Consider the following 16048-nt stretch of genomic DNA (forward strand, 5'->3'; position numbering starts at 1 on the left):
AACTCTCCAAATTTACAAACATAACCAAACCACACCAAAGATGCTTAACACACCACAGGCATTCATTTTGGACCGGATCGTTCATTAACCATTGGCTTTGAAGGGGAAGGCTAATTGAATTCAGTTGTTCAGTGTAGTGGTAGTTTTGTTTAAGTTAACAAGGCCTCACAGTGGTTGGCATCAAGTGCATGAGGGGGAAGCTTCCTTTCTCAGCTCATTTAATAACCTTCCTGGGCATCCGAGCTTCTTACCTCTCTCTCACGTCTTCCAGCCTTGGAACCTCCTGAGATCTTTGCATTCCTCTACTTTAAGACGAGGCCACATCTGCAGTCTCCCATCTCTGTCCTTGGTGGGAAAACTCTGCTGCCTCCTTCCTCGTCTTTTCTCTTTCCTCTGGAGAGTGCCCAGAGCGAGAAATGATCCTGTAAGTGAAAGGGTTAATGCGTGATGGCTCTGGGCTTTTAGTCACCGGAGTTTAGAAGAATGGGGGTAGTGGGGGGTGGTGGGAAATCTCATTGAAACCTATTGAATACTGACAGGCCTAGAGTGGATGTGGAGAGGATGTTTCCCGTAGTGTGGGAGTCTAAGACCGGAAGACACGACTTCAGAATACAAGGACATCCCTCTAGGACAGAGGTGAGGAGGAATTTTTTTAGCCTGAGGATAACGAATCTGTGGAACTCATTGCTGAAGACGGCTGCGGAGGCCAAGTCACTGGGTATATTTAAAGTGGAGATTGATAGGTGATTGGTAAGGTTGTCAAAGGTTACAGGGAGAAGGCAGGAGAATAGGGTTGAGGGAGATAATAAATCAGCCATGGTGAAATGGTGGTGCAGACTCAATGGGCTGCATGGGCTAATTCTGCTCTGTTCTGATGGTAATGAGACAGATTCTTTGGGTCTCAAAGGCAAGAGCTCTGGACACACAGTTTTAATAATAAGGAGTTTATTTACAAGGGGAGAAGAGCTTGGGACCAGCACAAGCAGCTACAATATTCGCACAAACGCGCTTAGAACAGACGAGCGTGGGAAAAGTTGGGTCGGCAGTACAATACACGGGAAAACGGTGTGGGGGCAGAGTACAGGTACACATACAAGCAAGGGAAAAGTAACTACGATACCCGCCACCCCTTGACTCTGGGCAGGCATGACTCTCTGCTACAGGGGCAACAATAAATGCCCCCACGACGGTGTGCATTGATTAGTTGGGAGGGGCGAAATGTTGACTGGCAGGTGGTGTGAGCTCCGACCAGGCGAGGGCAGTGCTGTCATGTGACAGGCAGGGCTGTCTGGATACATGCTCCTATATCTTACGGACTTTCACAGCAATACAAATGGGAAATAGACCATCTAGCCTGCCCAAGCAACGTTCCCTGTCATTTTTTTTACAGCTATGCAGACCAACCATTGCTCTGAGCAGGAAATTTTCACACAGCCTGAAAAATAATATAATGTTAACAGTATGTAAAAGAAAACTCCAGCTGCGTGGCAACAAAGGCCCGTGCGTGGGGGCATTTCAGTCACTGTGTGGCCACAGCTTAGAGGGAACCGTGCCCCAGGCCTACTCTGCCGTTGGCCATGGTGGATTTAAAATGTGGAAGAAGCCGTTGAACTTCAATGGGTCAAGGACAGTGAAAGCAGACAGACCTTTGTTCGTGCCATGGAGATGGAGGCTGCCATTTTGTGGACCTGTTTTACATCCTCCATTTTGGGAAATAGTCACCTTGCTTTCTGCTTTTTAAAGTAGGCGCAATGATGCTTTGGGTAATCTGCTGAACCAGAGATTGTTTTCAATGAAGTTATTTGTGAGGTGTTCTTTGATTTGTGAACGTTGGGGTTGGTGTTTGCCAGGAGTGATTCGATCTGGTTACTGAAGAGAACAAAGAGCCATAAATTACCAACTGTCACTTGCTGGGAAGAGGGCAGTAAATGGATGCTGGCCCTGGAGCAGAACCGATAAAAGGCTAATCAGATGACCTACAGCCAATGACACGGCAATGCAATATTTGAATCGGTAAGGAACGAGTGTAAAAGTGGACACTTTGAGTGTGGTAGCAGCAATAACTCTCTCAGGAGATCCACCATCGCAAGGAAGAGCCTCCACGCCAGGGGCCAGGCACAGAAAGGATCGATCATCTGGCCAATGGAGATCCCCTATTTTGGTGTTATAAATTGGCCAAGTCGTCTTAGTGAGAATTGGTACCGAGGGGACAGTAGAATTTATGTTCTAAGCTGTTGGCCCCGGGTCAACATAGTCATGTTGTTGTTTGTACAGAGACAATAAAGTGCGAGCTTCGACAAATTATCAGAATCAGGTTTATTATCACCGGCAGGTGACATGAAATTTGTTAACTTAGCAGCAGCAGTTCAATGCGATACATAATCTAGCAGAGAGAGAGAAAATAATAATAATAAATAAAATAAAACATAACAAATAAACAAGTAAATCTATTACATATATTGAATAGATTATTTAAAAAATGTGCAAAAACAGAAATACTGTATATTAAAAAAAGTGAGGTAGCATCCATTTAGGAATCGGATGGCAGAGGGGAAGAAGCTGTTCCTGAATTGCTGAGTGTGTGTCTTCAGGTTTCTGTACCTCCTCCCTGATGGTAACAGTGAGAAAAGGGCATGCCCTGGGTGCTGGAGGGCTTTAATAATGGACTCTGCCTTTCTGAGACATCGCTTCCTAAAGATACCCTGGATAGTTTGTAGGCTGGTGCTGAAGATGGAGCTGACTAGATTTATAAACTTCTGCAGCTTCTTTTGGTCCTGTGCAGTAGCCCCTCCACACCAGACAGTGATTCAGCCTGTCAGAATGCTCTCCACGTTTTGAAACTACAGACGTTTTTGAGCGTATTTGCTGACATGCCAAATCGTTTCAAACTCCTAGTAAAGTATAGCCGCTGTCTTGCCTTCTTTATGACTATATCAGTATGCTGGGACCAGGTTAGATCCTCAAAGATCTTGACACCCAGGAACTTGAAGCTGCTCACTCACTCTACGAGTTGCGTGGTGAATTTCCTTCAACTGCGTTGACGAACCATCAACTCTGCCACCTAATGCGATAATTTTGCCAGTTCCCCCTTGTTCAAGGACCCCTTGAAATGCCTCTGACGAAGAGTTTTGTCAATTGCTCTGGCACTTCATTTCGTGGCTCCGTCCAAAAGTCGCAGAAGCTTTGCTTTGTGACTCCAGACAGTAAAAGGCCAGCGTTATATGTCACGTGTATATCGAAACACGCAGTCAAATCGGTTGTGCTGAGGGCCACCCGCAAGTTACCCCGATGACTGGTCATAGTGCGATCTCTCGAGTTGAGTATGATGTTCTCTGAAGGGTTTATTCTCCTACTGGAGAATGCCTGTGCGTGATTTGGGGGAGGATGAGGCACGGGCAACCACCACGTGATCCTTGACAGATAGGGATCAGGATCCAGTTGCACATGATGGTATTAAAGATAAGACTCTTGGTAGTGTGGAGGATCAGAGGGATCTTGGGGTCCGAGTCCATAGGACACTCAAAGCTGCTACGCAGGTTGCCCCTATGGTTAAGAAGGCATATGGTGCATTGGCCTTCATCAATCGTGGGATTGAGTTTAAGAGCCGAGAGGTAATGTTGCAGCTATATAGGACCCTGGTCAGACCCCACTTGGAGTACTGTGCTCAGTTCTGGTCGCCTCACTACAGGAGGGATGTGGAAACTATAGAAAGGGTGCAGAGGAGATTTACAAGGATGTTGCCTGGATTGGGGAGCATGCCTTATGAGAATAGGTTGAGTGAACTTGGCCTTTTCTCTTTGGAGCAACGGAGGATGAGAGGTGACCTGATGGAGGTGTATAAGATGATGAGAGGCATTAATCGTGTGGATAGTCAGAGGCTTTTTCCCAGGGCTGAAGTGGCACGAGAGGGCACAGTTTTAAGGTGCTTGGAAGTAGGTACAGAGGAGATGTCAGGGGTAAGTTTTTTACTCAGAAAATGGTGAATGCGTGGAATGGGCTGCCGGTGATGGTGGTGGAGATGGATACGATAGGGTCTTTTAAAAGACTTCTGGATAGGTACATGGAGCTTTGAAAAATAGAGGCATATGGGTAATCCCAGGTAATTTCTAAAGTAAGTACGTGTTCGGCACAACTTTGTGGGCCAAAGGGCCTGCATTGTGCTGTAGGTTTTCTATGTTTCTAATTGCAGGCAATCTTCCTCCGACTTCACTGCTGTTGTGATGTGTCATCTTTTGTTATTCCATTTCTAAGGTCTTGCTTGGTTAGATCGCTCTTTGTCTGGAAGCCTCCCGCTTGACTTTACCACCTTTGGTGACCCTACCAGGAGCTAGGCACCAGACAACACTGCTCTCGGGATCTCAGGATCTCACCAGCGACGTTCCGACTGATTCTTTTTAACAGCTGCCCGGACCAACCATTGACTCTGAGCGGGAAGTCTCTGCACAGCCTGAAAACTACGCAGCACTTCAAGTGTTAAAAAAAACTCCAGCTGCGTTTCAACAAAGGCAGTGTGCGCGGTGGCATTTGAGTTACCGCGTGGCCATGCAGCTCAGAGGAAACAGAGCTCGCAAGCCTCTCCGTGACAAGGTGGTGATCCTCGGATGCCCACAGCTTACTAACCCTAACCTGTACGTCTGTGGAGTTTGGGAAGAAACTGCAGCTCCCAGAGAAATCTCACGCGGTCACGGGTAAAAATATAAAGACTCCTTACTGACGGTGGCGGAATTTGAGCCTTTATTGCTGAACGGTGGTGCTGCAAGGTGACTTTATAAAGGAGCTGCCCTTAAAGGAGAATATGGTTTCTGCCATATTTCTCCTGTCATTTTTGTTCCCATGCAACATGTTTGTTCTCTCTCTCGCTCTCCCTCCCCACAGCTGCTGCCTGACCTGCTGAGTATATTTAGATTTTTTTCAAAAATATTGCAGATTTCCAGCATCTGGAGTTTATTAACTTTCGCTGTCAGCTCTTTTTCGGTTCATACACGTTATTAGCAAACACAATGCGCAAATTACTAGTTTAATGCTGTGTAAAATCTTGAACTAAAAATACTCATAATCACAAGAAAATTGCGCAGGGAAATATTAGCGCTCTGGGGATTAACATTAGCAAAATTAACTGTGATTCCATGTTCCGATCTGTAGTAATTAGAGTATTCTCCTAGGAAATGGCAGGAACAAGAGTCTATGGAAAATAATGGTAATTATGCACTAATCTGTGATGGGAAAAGGCACGGATTAAAGCACTTGCTCTTGTTTATCGCGACCTGCACTAAGAAACTACCTTGTAGTGCGTCGACTAGCACAGTAAACCCTTTCTGTTTCATTATGGTCAGATAGGTTCAGAAGGGTTAAGTCAAGTGTGACATGGTTACATAAATTCGAAGCGCCTCAAGATTCGAGATCGTTTACCATCATTTGTCAGTGCATGAGTGTAAAGGAGAACAAAATGATTGTTACTCCTGATCTGATGCGGCATTAAAAACGCACAATAGCCACATGGAGCACAATAAATTGGCGCAATAAATATATATGCATAGTAGTAAGCCTCCATCAGTCAGGGTCGACCATGGATATTGCGTCCTAGCTGCCTAGATACGCAGACAGGGAAGTAAGATACGGAGAGCGAGCTGTTGCCTGTGTAGCAAGCTCCCCCTCTCTACACATCTGACGAGCCCAAAGGAACGGCAGAGACTGATACAGTTTGGGTACCAGGAGTTCCCAGTCAGCGTCGAACTCAACGTCGGACTGCCTCAGGGACTCCAGCTCCAGATTTTACCCTCGGGGTTCACTCCCGAAGCCTCCCCCGCGAGCGGGTACAGCCGCAAGGCAGCGGCGGTTTGAGATCAGAGTTCTCCTTCTCCTAGACGAGCTGCCAACCGCGGCTGATGAACCCCGTCTGCCCGAAGCGACTGGTTTTAAGGTGCCAGTAACCCGCCTTTGCCCCTTCTCCTGTCAGTGGAAACGGTTCCGCTGGGCTGAGTAGCTAAACCACACGTGAAGGCCGGGAGCTGGGCTCGGTTGTCAAAGGCTATTTGAGGCGCCCGCCATTGGGAACATTTAATAGGCAGTGGGAGCTTGTCCCCATTACCACCCCCGGCTGTAACAACCTGAAGGGATCCCTGTATATTTAATGTTGAAGTAATATTTGAGTAATCTTGTATATATATATATATTGGTTGATTAAGCATTCTTGTTTGTTTAAATGATTAATTACAGGTCATAGGTAACAATAATTAATTGCATTTGTCATCACACCACCAGGTGATACGTGTGCGCCTTGCTTAATGTAAGCTCAAAGTTACACAAACATTTCAGACTCTCGTGTCTTCCTTTGGGTTAGTTTTGAAGTTACAAAACAGAACAGTGATGAACCGGCATAAAGGAGGGAGATCGAAAATCTGGTTGAATGGTGTCATAACAACAAGCTCTCATTTCACGTCAGCGGGAGGAGGAAACCGGACCTCCAAGAGACAGCCCTCATTAGGGCTTGGGAGGTGGAGAGGGTCAGTAACTTTAAATTCCTTGGTGTTATCAGCTCAAAGGATCTGTCCCGGGACCAGTGTGTAAGTGCCATTACAAAGAACACATGACAGCACCTCTACTTTCTTGGAAGTTTGTACAGATGTCACCTAAAGCTCCAACAAGCTTCCATCGTGCACAGGGGTGAGTATCCTGAACAGCTGTTTCAAAGCCTGGTATGGAGGCGCCAATGCCCAAGAATAGGAAAGCCTGCAGAAAATAGTGGAAAATAGTGGAGCCCAACTCGTTGGAGGAATGCCTCTCCCTGTCATACAGCACATCTACAGGGAGCGCTGATACAAGAAAGCAGCGGTCATTATCAAGGAAACCCCAGCACCATCCAGGCCACACTCTCTTCTCACTGCTGCCATTGGGGAGGAAGTACAGGAGGCTCAGGTCCCGCACCAGCAGGTTCAGGAACATTTATTACCCTTCAACCAACAGACTGTCGAACCAACGTGGATAACTTCACTCACCTCAACGCTGAACTGATTCCACAACCTATAGCCCCACTTCCAAGAACTTTACAACTCTGGTTCTTCATATTTATTTAATGATCTTCCTCTCTAGCCACTATTTATTGATCGATTATTTGCATTTGCACAGTTTGTCTTCTTTTGCACACTGGTAGTTTGTCCGTCTTTGTCTGCAGTTTTTCATCAATTCTATTGTATTTCTTTGTTCTACTGTGAATACCTGCAAAACAACACTATAAATAATACATAGTATTTCTTACTGTAATTTATAGTCTTTCAAAGCATTGCAATATACAGCTGCTTCAACACAACAAATTTCACAAAATCAATCAGTGATATGAAACCCGATTTTGACTCCGAAAATGAATCTCAGGGTACTACAGCGCACCATGCAAAATTTCACACATACACATATATATTTTACACAATACTGTATTTGTCAACGTGGAGCAGTGAGCGTAAATCTGGTGAGAGCAAAGGACGTTGGATGTGGCGAAGGAGGAACGCCGCGGGACAGGTGGCAGAGAAAGAGTGCCAGGGGCGGGGGTTGGCGCAGGGTGGCACAGGTGCTGACATACCCAGCCCTGAGACACCAGGCAAGATCATTTGATAAAAAACAATTGGTTTATTGATCATTACAGAATGACTCTCTGGTCCCTCCCCTTTTCCTTTTTTTTGCCTTTTGTCATTTTTTTATTTCAATAAAATCTGAACATTGAAATTGCAGCTCTTCACTGGAGTTCTTTGACAGCCAAACCTGGGGGCAAGGACTGTTTGAGTTTTTCAGCCTTTTCTTTGTCTGTGATGACTAGTGTGTACAGATGCCTACTGCACCGTACCTTAAATTTTACATTATCTTTGTTCTTCTTGACTTTCACAGATCTTGCATCCTTTCTTCTTGCTGTTAGCAAGAAATCTTTGATTTCAGCAATCATACGAGGCATGGTGGCGGCGGATCCAGCAGTGGACGTACGGCACCTGAAGCTGAGCCGCTACCGAGAGAAAGAGAGAGAGATAGGCCTGCCCTACATCCAGGAATTAACCCCCTCCCCTTTTCCTAACCATGATTCCCCTCTCCCTGCCCCCTTCCCGCTCTCAGTCCACAACAGAGTACCAGATCAGAATCAGGTTTATCATCTCTCACGTATGTCATGAAATTAGTACAGTGCAGTACATAATTCTACAGTACTGTGCAAAATTCTGAGGCGTGTGTGTGTGTGTGTGTGTGTGTGTGTGTGTGTGTGTGTGTGTGTGTGTGTGTGTGTGTGTGTGTGTGTGTGTGTGTGTGTGTGTGTGTGTGTGTAAGACTTTTCACAGAACTTTATGTGCTTGGCTAATTATTTTACTTTGATAAGACCATAAGAAATAGGAGCAGATTTAGGCCAGCCAATTATTTGTTTCTACTGGCTATAGAAAGTGGTAATGAGGTATGAAAATAGAGAAAAAGGAGAAATCGAGATGTGCAGGTTCAGCCCTGCAAACTGAGAGTGGGGAAGGAGACAGTTGTGGTCACCCCACTGTAGGAAGAATGTTGAGGCTTTGGGGAGGGTGCAAAAGAGGTTTACCAGGATGCTGCCTGGTGTAGAGGGCGTGTGCTATCAGGAACAGCTGGGCAAACTTGCGTTGTTTTCTGTGGAGTGTCGGAGGCTGAGGGGGAGATCTGATGGAGGTTTACAAGATTATGAGAGACATAGATAGAGTAGACAGGGAGTATCTTTTTTTCCCAGGGTAGGAATGTCTAATGCCAGAGGGCACACATTGAGAGTGAGATGGGGTAGGTTCAGAGGGGATGAGAGGGGTAAATTTTTTACTCAGAGAATGGTGGGTGCCTGGTATGGTGGTAGAGGCAAATACACTAGAGGCTTTTAGGAGACATTTGGATCGGCACATGGATGTGAGGAAGATGGAGGGATATGGATATGGTGTAGGTAGGAGGGATTAGTGTTTGGGTGTTTTTGATTTGCTTTTTAGCTGGTTCAGTACAACATTGTGGGCCGGATGGCCTATTCCTCAACTGTACTCTACTATGTCCTATGAGACTTGGGCCAGCAGAACTCCGCAACAGAGTAACATTGAATAAAAGCCAAATATCCTATAGCACTGACCACAGGTAGTGTTGGATTACACTGGACAACAGAGAGTTTGCTTCCTGAATACTTCTGGGTGTATCATATGGATTTCAGGCTGCTGATCATGGAAATCACCGTCACGCACCATCGTTTGGAAATTGCCTATACTGTATTTGTTATTTCAATTCAGAATTCAAGTCAAATTAAAATGTCGCCCACAATGTAAGCTGAAAGGTTTTCTGTCTTGTCCAGGCATACTTAGGCAGGGCAGAAGCTGCATGGCAGGACAGATTTTAGAAAGGCTTCTGCTAGGAATGCAGCTCGGATGGACACAGCAGGTACAGTTGTTTCATTTACGAAATGGGACAGCCGTGCTAAGGAATCTCATAACCTTCAAAAGAGTTGGCCACTCCACAAGCAGTTGGTTCCAGGGCAGAAAAGTGTGGCACGTAAGCCGCTTGTAGACCCAACAAAGATATTTTTGCCTCCTTCTTCATATAAGACTGGGGCTTATGAAAAACTTTGTGAAAGCGATGAACAAGGAAGGTGAAGGATTTTGAGATTTGAGACAGATGTTTTCCCAGAATGACATGATGCCAAGACGAAGGTATTTTTGTTGGTCCACAAATCAAACAGGCCATCAATGACAGGCAGTTCAAAGAACTTCTCATGGGGCCGGAAAAAATCACATGGAAGGCATTCAAGGATGTTATTGAAAATTTTCTTGGCAACTACAGAGCACCAAACTACATGCAGCTGGTTGAGAACATGCTTCAAGCATACAAAACCATGAAGTGCAACACGTCACTAAAGATTCACTTTCTGCATTCCCATTTTGACTCCTTCCCTGCAAATACTGGCGCCGTTGGCGATGAGCACGGTGAAAAGTTTCATCCGGACGTTGCCATCATGGAGAAACGGTATCAGGGCAACTGGAATCCATTAGTGCTGGCTGATTATTGTTGGCCACTTAGCGAGAAGCCTCAGACAGGAATACAAATGAAAATCATCAACAAAACAGTTTTGGCTGAGTTGAACTATTGCAATGTGTCAGCACTGTTATACAATTAAAGACATTGTATTCCAAAAAAAGTTAATTTCTTGTTCCTCCTAATTCCTACGTGATACAAGTAGTCTGAAATTAGATTCGTGTTCAGCTTCAAGTGGTCTGTCATACACAAAAAAGAAAATCTTGAGAAAGCAGCACTTATGAAAAAAATTGTTGTCCGGTATTATTCGGGTGGGGGGGGGGGGGTGGGACTGAAGGGAGGAAGAGGGTCACAACAATACCATTATTTTTCAAGAGCTTACAGAATGGAACGTCATACCGACTTCCGATGAACCTCGGTTACCCCAGACCATGGACGGCATCCAGGAGCATTCATGCAGAAGCAGGGAGATCCGGAATGTCGACAGGGACGGATCGCGGGTTCCGCTGACACACTGTCAGGTCCCGAGCAAACGCCACAGCCGGAGCCAATCCAGTGCAGAGGGCGAGCTTCTCAGGAAGCATGTTTACCAAACAGGCCCCTCCGCCTTTCCTCTCCGCCGCTGCTCTTTTGTCCGCTGGCTCTTTTCATCCGTGGGTCCCTTTCTGCAGAATGAAAGGGGTCAGCTGTGACATCACAAGCATTCAGGGACCATTTGCGGCTCACGTCGCCTGGCAGCCAGTTTTACGTTACTTCAGTTGCCATCCTGTTTGGCATGCAACCCTGTTAACTGTTTAATAGAGGATGCACAGTTTTATTTGGCTGTGCTCTCTCAAAGAGCACCTCCAATGCTGCAGAGAAACAGTCCATGCTTGCTCGGCTACTCCTTCGAGCGGACACTCCCTAATCCAAAGCAACACGCACACAAAAATGGCAGGCAGCATTAAACGGGAATGAGCAAACAGTCGACATTTCAGACTGAGACTTTTCTTCAGGACTGAGAAGGAAGTGGGGGTGGGGGGGAACGATGCCAGAATAAAAAGGTGGTGGGAGGGGAAGGAGGCTAGCCGGAAGCCAGGTGGGAGGGAAAGGTCAAGGGCTGGAGAGGAAGGAATCTGATAGGAGAGGGGAGTGGACCATAGGAGAAAGGGAGGGAGGAGGGGACCCAGGGGGAATTGATAGGCAGGTGAGAAGAGGTAAAAGGTAAGAGAAGGGAATAGAGGACAGGGAAGGGGGATTTTTTTTACCATAAGGAGAAATCGATATTCATGCCATCATGTTGGAGGCTACCCAAATGACATATAAGGTGTTGCTCCTCTACCCAGAGGGTGGCCTCATCTTGGCACCAGAGGAGGCTATGGACCAACCCTGGCTAAGGACTTCTGCACCCTCTCCAAATACCCTGTTCTTCTTTTAAGAGTCTCTTAGATAGGTACATGGAGTTTAGAAAAAGAGAGGACTGTGCAGTAGGGAAATTCTAGACAGCTCCTAGAGTAGATTACATGGTTGGCACGACATTGTGGGCCGAAGGGCCTGTTAATGTGCTGTAGATTTCTATGTTCTATTCTTCCTGTAATGTGGCAACCAGAACTACACACAATACTTCAACTGTGACCTGACCAAAGTCACAATACACATTTGCCTATACAACTCTGAGCTTCATTTTCTTGTGGGCATTCTCAAGAAATCCATAATAGAATAATAACCAATGAATGGCAGCTCCAACTTGAGCATTCAACCAGTGTGCAAAAGATACAAATTGTGCAAATACAAGGAGAAATAAATAATAATAGATAACCGATAAATATTAAGAACATGAGATGAAGAGTCCTTGAAAGTTAGTCCATAGGCTGTGGGAATATTTCAATGATGGGGCAAGTGAAGTTATTCCCACTGGTTCAAGAGCCTGATGTCTGAGGGGTAATCACTGTCCCTGAACGTGATGTTGTGGGTCCTGAGGCTCCTGTACCTTCTTCCTGATGGCAACAGTGAGAAGAGAGCATGGCCTGGAAGGTGAGGGTCCCTGATGGAGGAAGCTGCTTTCCTGCGACTACGCTTCGTGTAGATGCTGTTAATGGTGGGGAGGATTTTACCCGTGATGGACTGGGTCATATCCACAGTTGTTTGTAGGATCTTCCATTCAGGAGCAATGGTGTTTTCATATCAGGCTGTGATGCCACCAATATTTTCCACTACATATCTACAAAAGTTTGTGAAAGTTTTAGATATCTTTGCAAAGTAAAGGCGCTGTCGTGCTTTCTTTGTAATTGTACTTACGTGCTGAGCCCAGGGCAGGTCCTCCATAATGATAACACTGAGGAATTTAAAGTTGCTGACCCTCTCCACCTCTGATCATGCAATGAGGACTGGCTCATGGACCACTGGTTTCCTCATCTCAAAATCAATAATCAGGTCCAATTTCTGCTCCAACGTGACCTCCTGACATTTATACGCCATGCCCCAACGATGAAACAAGCATGCCGTTTGCTCTCTTTACCAGGGAGCTATGGACTTGCATCCCTGTATATTAATGCTCCTAAGAGTCTTGTATACTTTTATATTTAAGCCCACCAAAGAGTAGCCCCTCCCACTTGTCTGGACTAAACTGCATATGCCATTTCCCTGCCCAAATCTGATCCATATCCTGCTGAACCTTATGTAAACTTAGTACTCAGACCACCTACATGTCAAAGAAGGGAAAACGATCGGGATTCCGTCCCCTCCTTGCCAACTTGCAAACCCTGTTGAAAAAGAGGACTCACCTATGACTCTTCTGTGGTCAAATAGTCCATTTGTCTCATGAGACACATGCACATGAAATGGCCAGTCAGGTGCAGCAATTGAAGGTACCTGCCGCCTGTGACAACAAAAACTCTCCACCCCAAGAAGCACTGCCATTAGAAAGCAGCATCCATCATCAGGGCCACCCACCATCCAGGCTGTGCTCTCTTCTCGCTGCTGCCATTGGGAAGGAGGTACAGGAGCCTCAGGTCCACACCTGAGGTTCCTGATGTTCAGGAAGGGTAACATTATTACCCTTCAATCATCAGGCTCCTGATCCAGTGTGGATAACTTCACTCACCTCAACATTGAACTGATTCCACAACTTCTAAACTCATGTTCAAGGACTCTACAACTCATGTTCTCAGTGTCTGTCTATTTATTCATTAATTAACTGATTTTTGCATTTGCACAGTTTATCTTCTTTTGCACATTGATTGTTTGTCCATCTTTATGTGTAGTTTTTCATTGATTCTTTTGATTTCCTATGATCTACTGTAAATGCCGGCCAGAAGCAGAATCTCCGGGTAGTACAATATTGTGCATTAAACTTTCACACAGTGCAGTATTAGCCATTTCTACCTTAAGAACTTCAACCTTATCCTACCACAATTGTAGGCTGTATCTTGGGTAATGATGAGTCTGAGTACAGAGAGGAAATTAAGAACCTGATGGCATGGTGTGAAGACAATAACCTATCCCTCAATGTCAGCAAGACGAAGGAATTGGTTGTTGATTTCAGAAGGAGCAGCGGACCTCACAAGCCCATCTACATCGGTGGTGCGAAGGTGGAACAGGTCAAAAGCTTTAAGTTCCTTGGGGTGAATATCACAAATGACCTGACTTGGTCTAACCAAGCAGAGTCCACTGCCAAGAAGACCGACCAGCGCCTTTACTTCCTGAGAAAGCTGAAGAAATTTGGCCTGTCCCTTAAAACCCTCACTGATCTTTATAGGTGCACCGTAGAAGTTCTCCTGTCCAAGACCGGAAGAAGCTGCAGAAAATCGTGAACATAGCCCAGCATATCACACAAACCAATCTTCCATGCTTGGATTCACTTTACACCGCACGCTGTCGGAGTAGTGCTGCCAGGATAATCAAGGACAAGACACACCCAGCCAATGCAGAACTCTGCTTGGTTTTATCCCACTTCCCTCCAGGAGAAGGTTCAGGAGGATGAAGATTCGTATGGCCAGATTTGGGAACAGCTTCTTTTCAACTGTGATAAGACTGCTGAACAGATCTGGGCCGTACCTTCCAAATATCTGGACCTGACTTGCACTACCTTACTTTCCCTTTTCTATTTTCTAATTATGATTTATAATTTAAATTTTTATTATATTTACTTCGATTTGTACTTCAGGGAATGTGAAGCGCAGAAACAAATATCACTGTGATGATTGTACACTCTAGTATCAATTGTTTGGTGACAATAAAGTATAAGGCATATATGGTACTGTACGTTCTTTGATAATAAACTACTTTGAGCTTGGAAGTTGCATTCACTCTCAGTAGAAAAAGCTTCTGAGGAAAGCAGGGTCGGGAGCAGAAGCTCCCCACAGGGAGATGAACCCAATCCTGGCTCAAAAAGGTCCTCACAGGGAGATGAACCCAAGCCTGGCTCAAAAAGGTCCTCACAGGGAGATGAAACCAAGCCTGGCTCAAAAGGTCCTCGCAGGGGGATGGAACCAAGCCTGCCTCAAAACAAGTGGAGTTTATTGTCCCCTGGTGTAATTACAGTGAGACACAAGTACAATGAAAAACTTGCCAGCAGCCGCATCAGAAGCACGTAGATATAGACAACACAGAATATAAATTAGACATAAATTATACAAGAGAGAGAGGAAGAAAAAGACTGTGCAAAAACAAGACCTTAGTGAAAAAGACACAATCAAGGCCTCAGTGCATAAAAAAAAGACACAATCAAGGCCACAGTGCATTAAAAAAGACACAATCAGAGACAAGTTCACAGTAGTGGTGATAGAGGTGGTCCTGCAGTAGACTTTTCCCCTTCCTTTCCAGTCCTGAAGAAGGGTCTTGGCCCGAAACATTGACTGTTTACTCTTTTCCATAGATGCTACCTGACCTGCTGAGGTGGGGGGGGGGGGGGGGGGGTGTGTGTGTGTGTGTGTGTGTGTGTGTGTGTGTGTGTGTGTGTGTGTGTGTGTGTGTGTGTGTGTGTGTGTGTGTGTGTGTGTGTGTGTGTGTCTGTGTGTGTGTGTGTGTGTGTGTGTGTGTGTGTGTGTGTGTGTGTCTTGCTTTGGATCTCCAGCATCTGCGGACTTTCTCGTGTTTGTGCAATGTTTCACTTTCTGAGATAGGATTAGGCTTGTGCAGGTCGGTTCAAGAACCTGGTGAAGCTGTTTCTGCGGCTGGACACAAGGGATTCTTCAAACGCTGGAAATCCAGAGCAACACACACAAATAAAGAGTTGATGTTTCTAGCTTTCATCAAGCCAGGACTCAGATGGCGGGGATTCTTCATGACAGATGCCACCATCTGGAGGCAAGACCGCTTGTAATCACTTCAAGTGGTGGGGAGGGTTGAATCTGTGACAGGTTGGGCTGTGCTCACCACTCCCTGCAGCTCCTCGAGCTCCCGCGAGTTGGAATTGCTGTACCGGACCATGCACGTCTACATGAAGCGCTGTCGCAAGGAAAGCGGCATCCATCATCAGGGACCCCCACCTCCCCGGTCATGATCTCCTCTCGCTACTGCCATCAGGGAAGAAGGTGCAGGAGCCTCAGGACTCAGACCACCAGGTTCAGGCACAGTTATTACCCCCTCAACCATCAGGATCTTTTTTTTTTTTAAACTTTTTTTATTGTTTTCAAATTTACAGAATAAATGTGTATGAGAAAAAAAAATGTGTTACCCAGCCCCCCTCCCCCCTAACATCCCTATTAGAAAAAAAAAAGAAAGAGAAAAAAAAAGGAATGCTTGGATATTGGAGGGTCCCCACATGCTCCACGGAGTTCGTAATAACTTTAGTGTATGTATTTATTTCTTTCCCCAAGTAACCAATTATTTCATCTTCGGAGCACCTATATATTTAATCCTGTCTTTTGTAAATAAGGGCGCCAAATTTTCAAAAATGTTTCATATTTATCTCTTAAATTGTAAGTGATTTTTTCAAGTGGAATACAGCCATAAATTTCGTTCTTCCAACGATCTATACTTAGATATGTATCCGATTTCCAAGTCACTGCAATAGCTTTTTTGGCTACTGCCAATGCAATTTTTATAAATTCTTTCTGATATTTATTCAATCTGG

At 45.4% G+C, this 16048-nt stretch overlaps 1 protein-coding gene across 1 annotated transcript; it reads right to left on the bottom strand.

Moving 5' to 3' along the window:
* Positions 1-7673: 7673 nt before the first annotated feature.
* LOC140717468 (large ribosomal subunit protein eL38-like) lies at positions 7674-10765 on the bottom strand. The gene is made up of 2 exons (XM_073031048.1): positions 10393-10765; positions 7674-7987 (listed from the first exon to the last, which is right to left on the bottom strand). Exons 1-2 carry the CDS (start codon positions 10447-10449, stop codon positions 7727-7729), a joined length of 318 nt encoding a protein of 105 aa, XP_072887149.1. The 5' UTR covers positions 10450-10765; the 3' UTR covers positions 7674-7726.
* Positions 10766-16048: the final 5283 nt, after the last annotated feature.

The sequence above is a fragment of the Hemitrygon akajei genome, chromosome 28 (genome assembly GCF_048418815.1).
Source record: "Hemitrygon akajei chromosome 28, sHemAka1.3, whole genome shotgun sequence".
Taxonomy (NCBI): Eukaryota; Metazoa; Chordata; class Chondrichthyes; order Myliobatiformes; family Dasyatidae; genus Hemitrygon; species Hemitrygon akajei.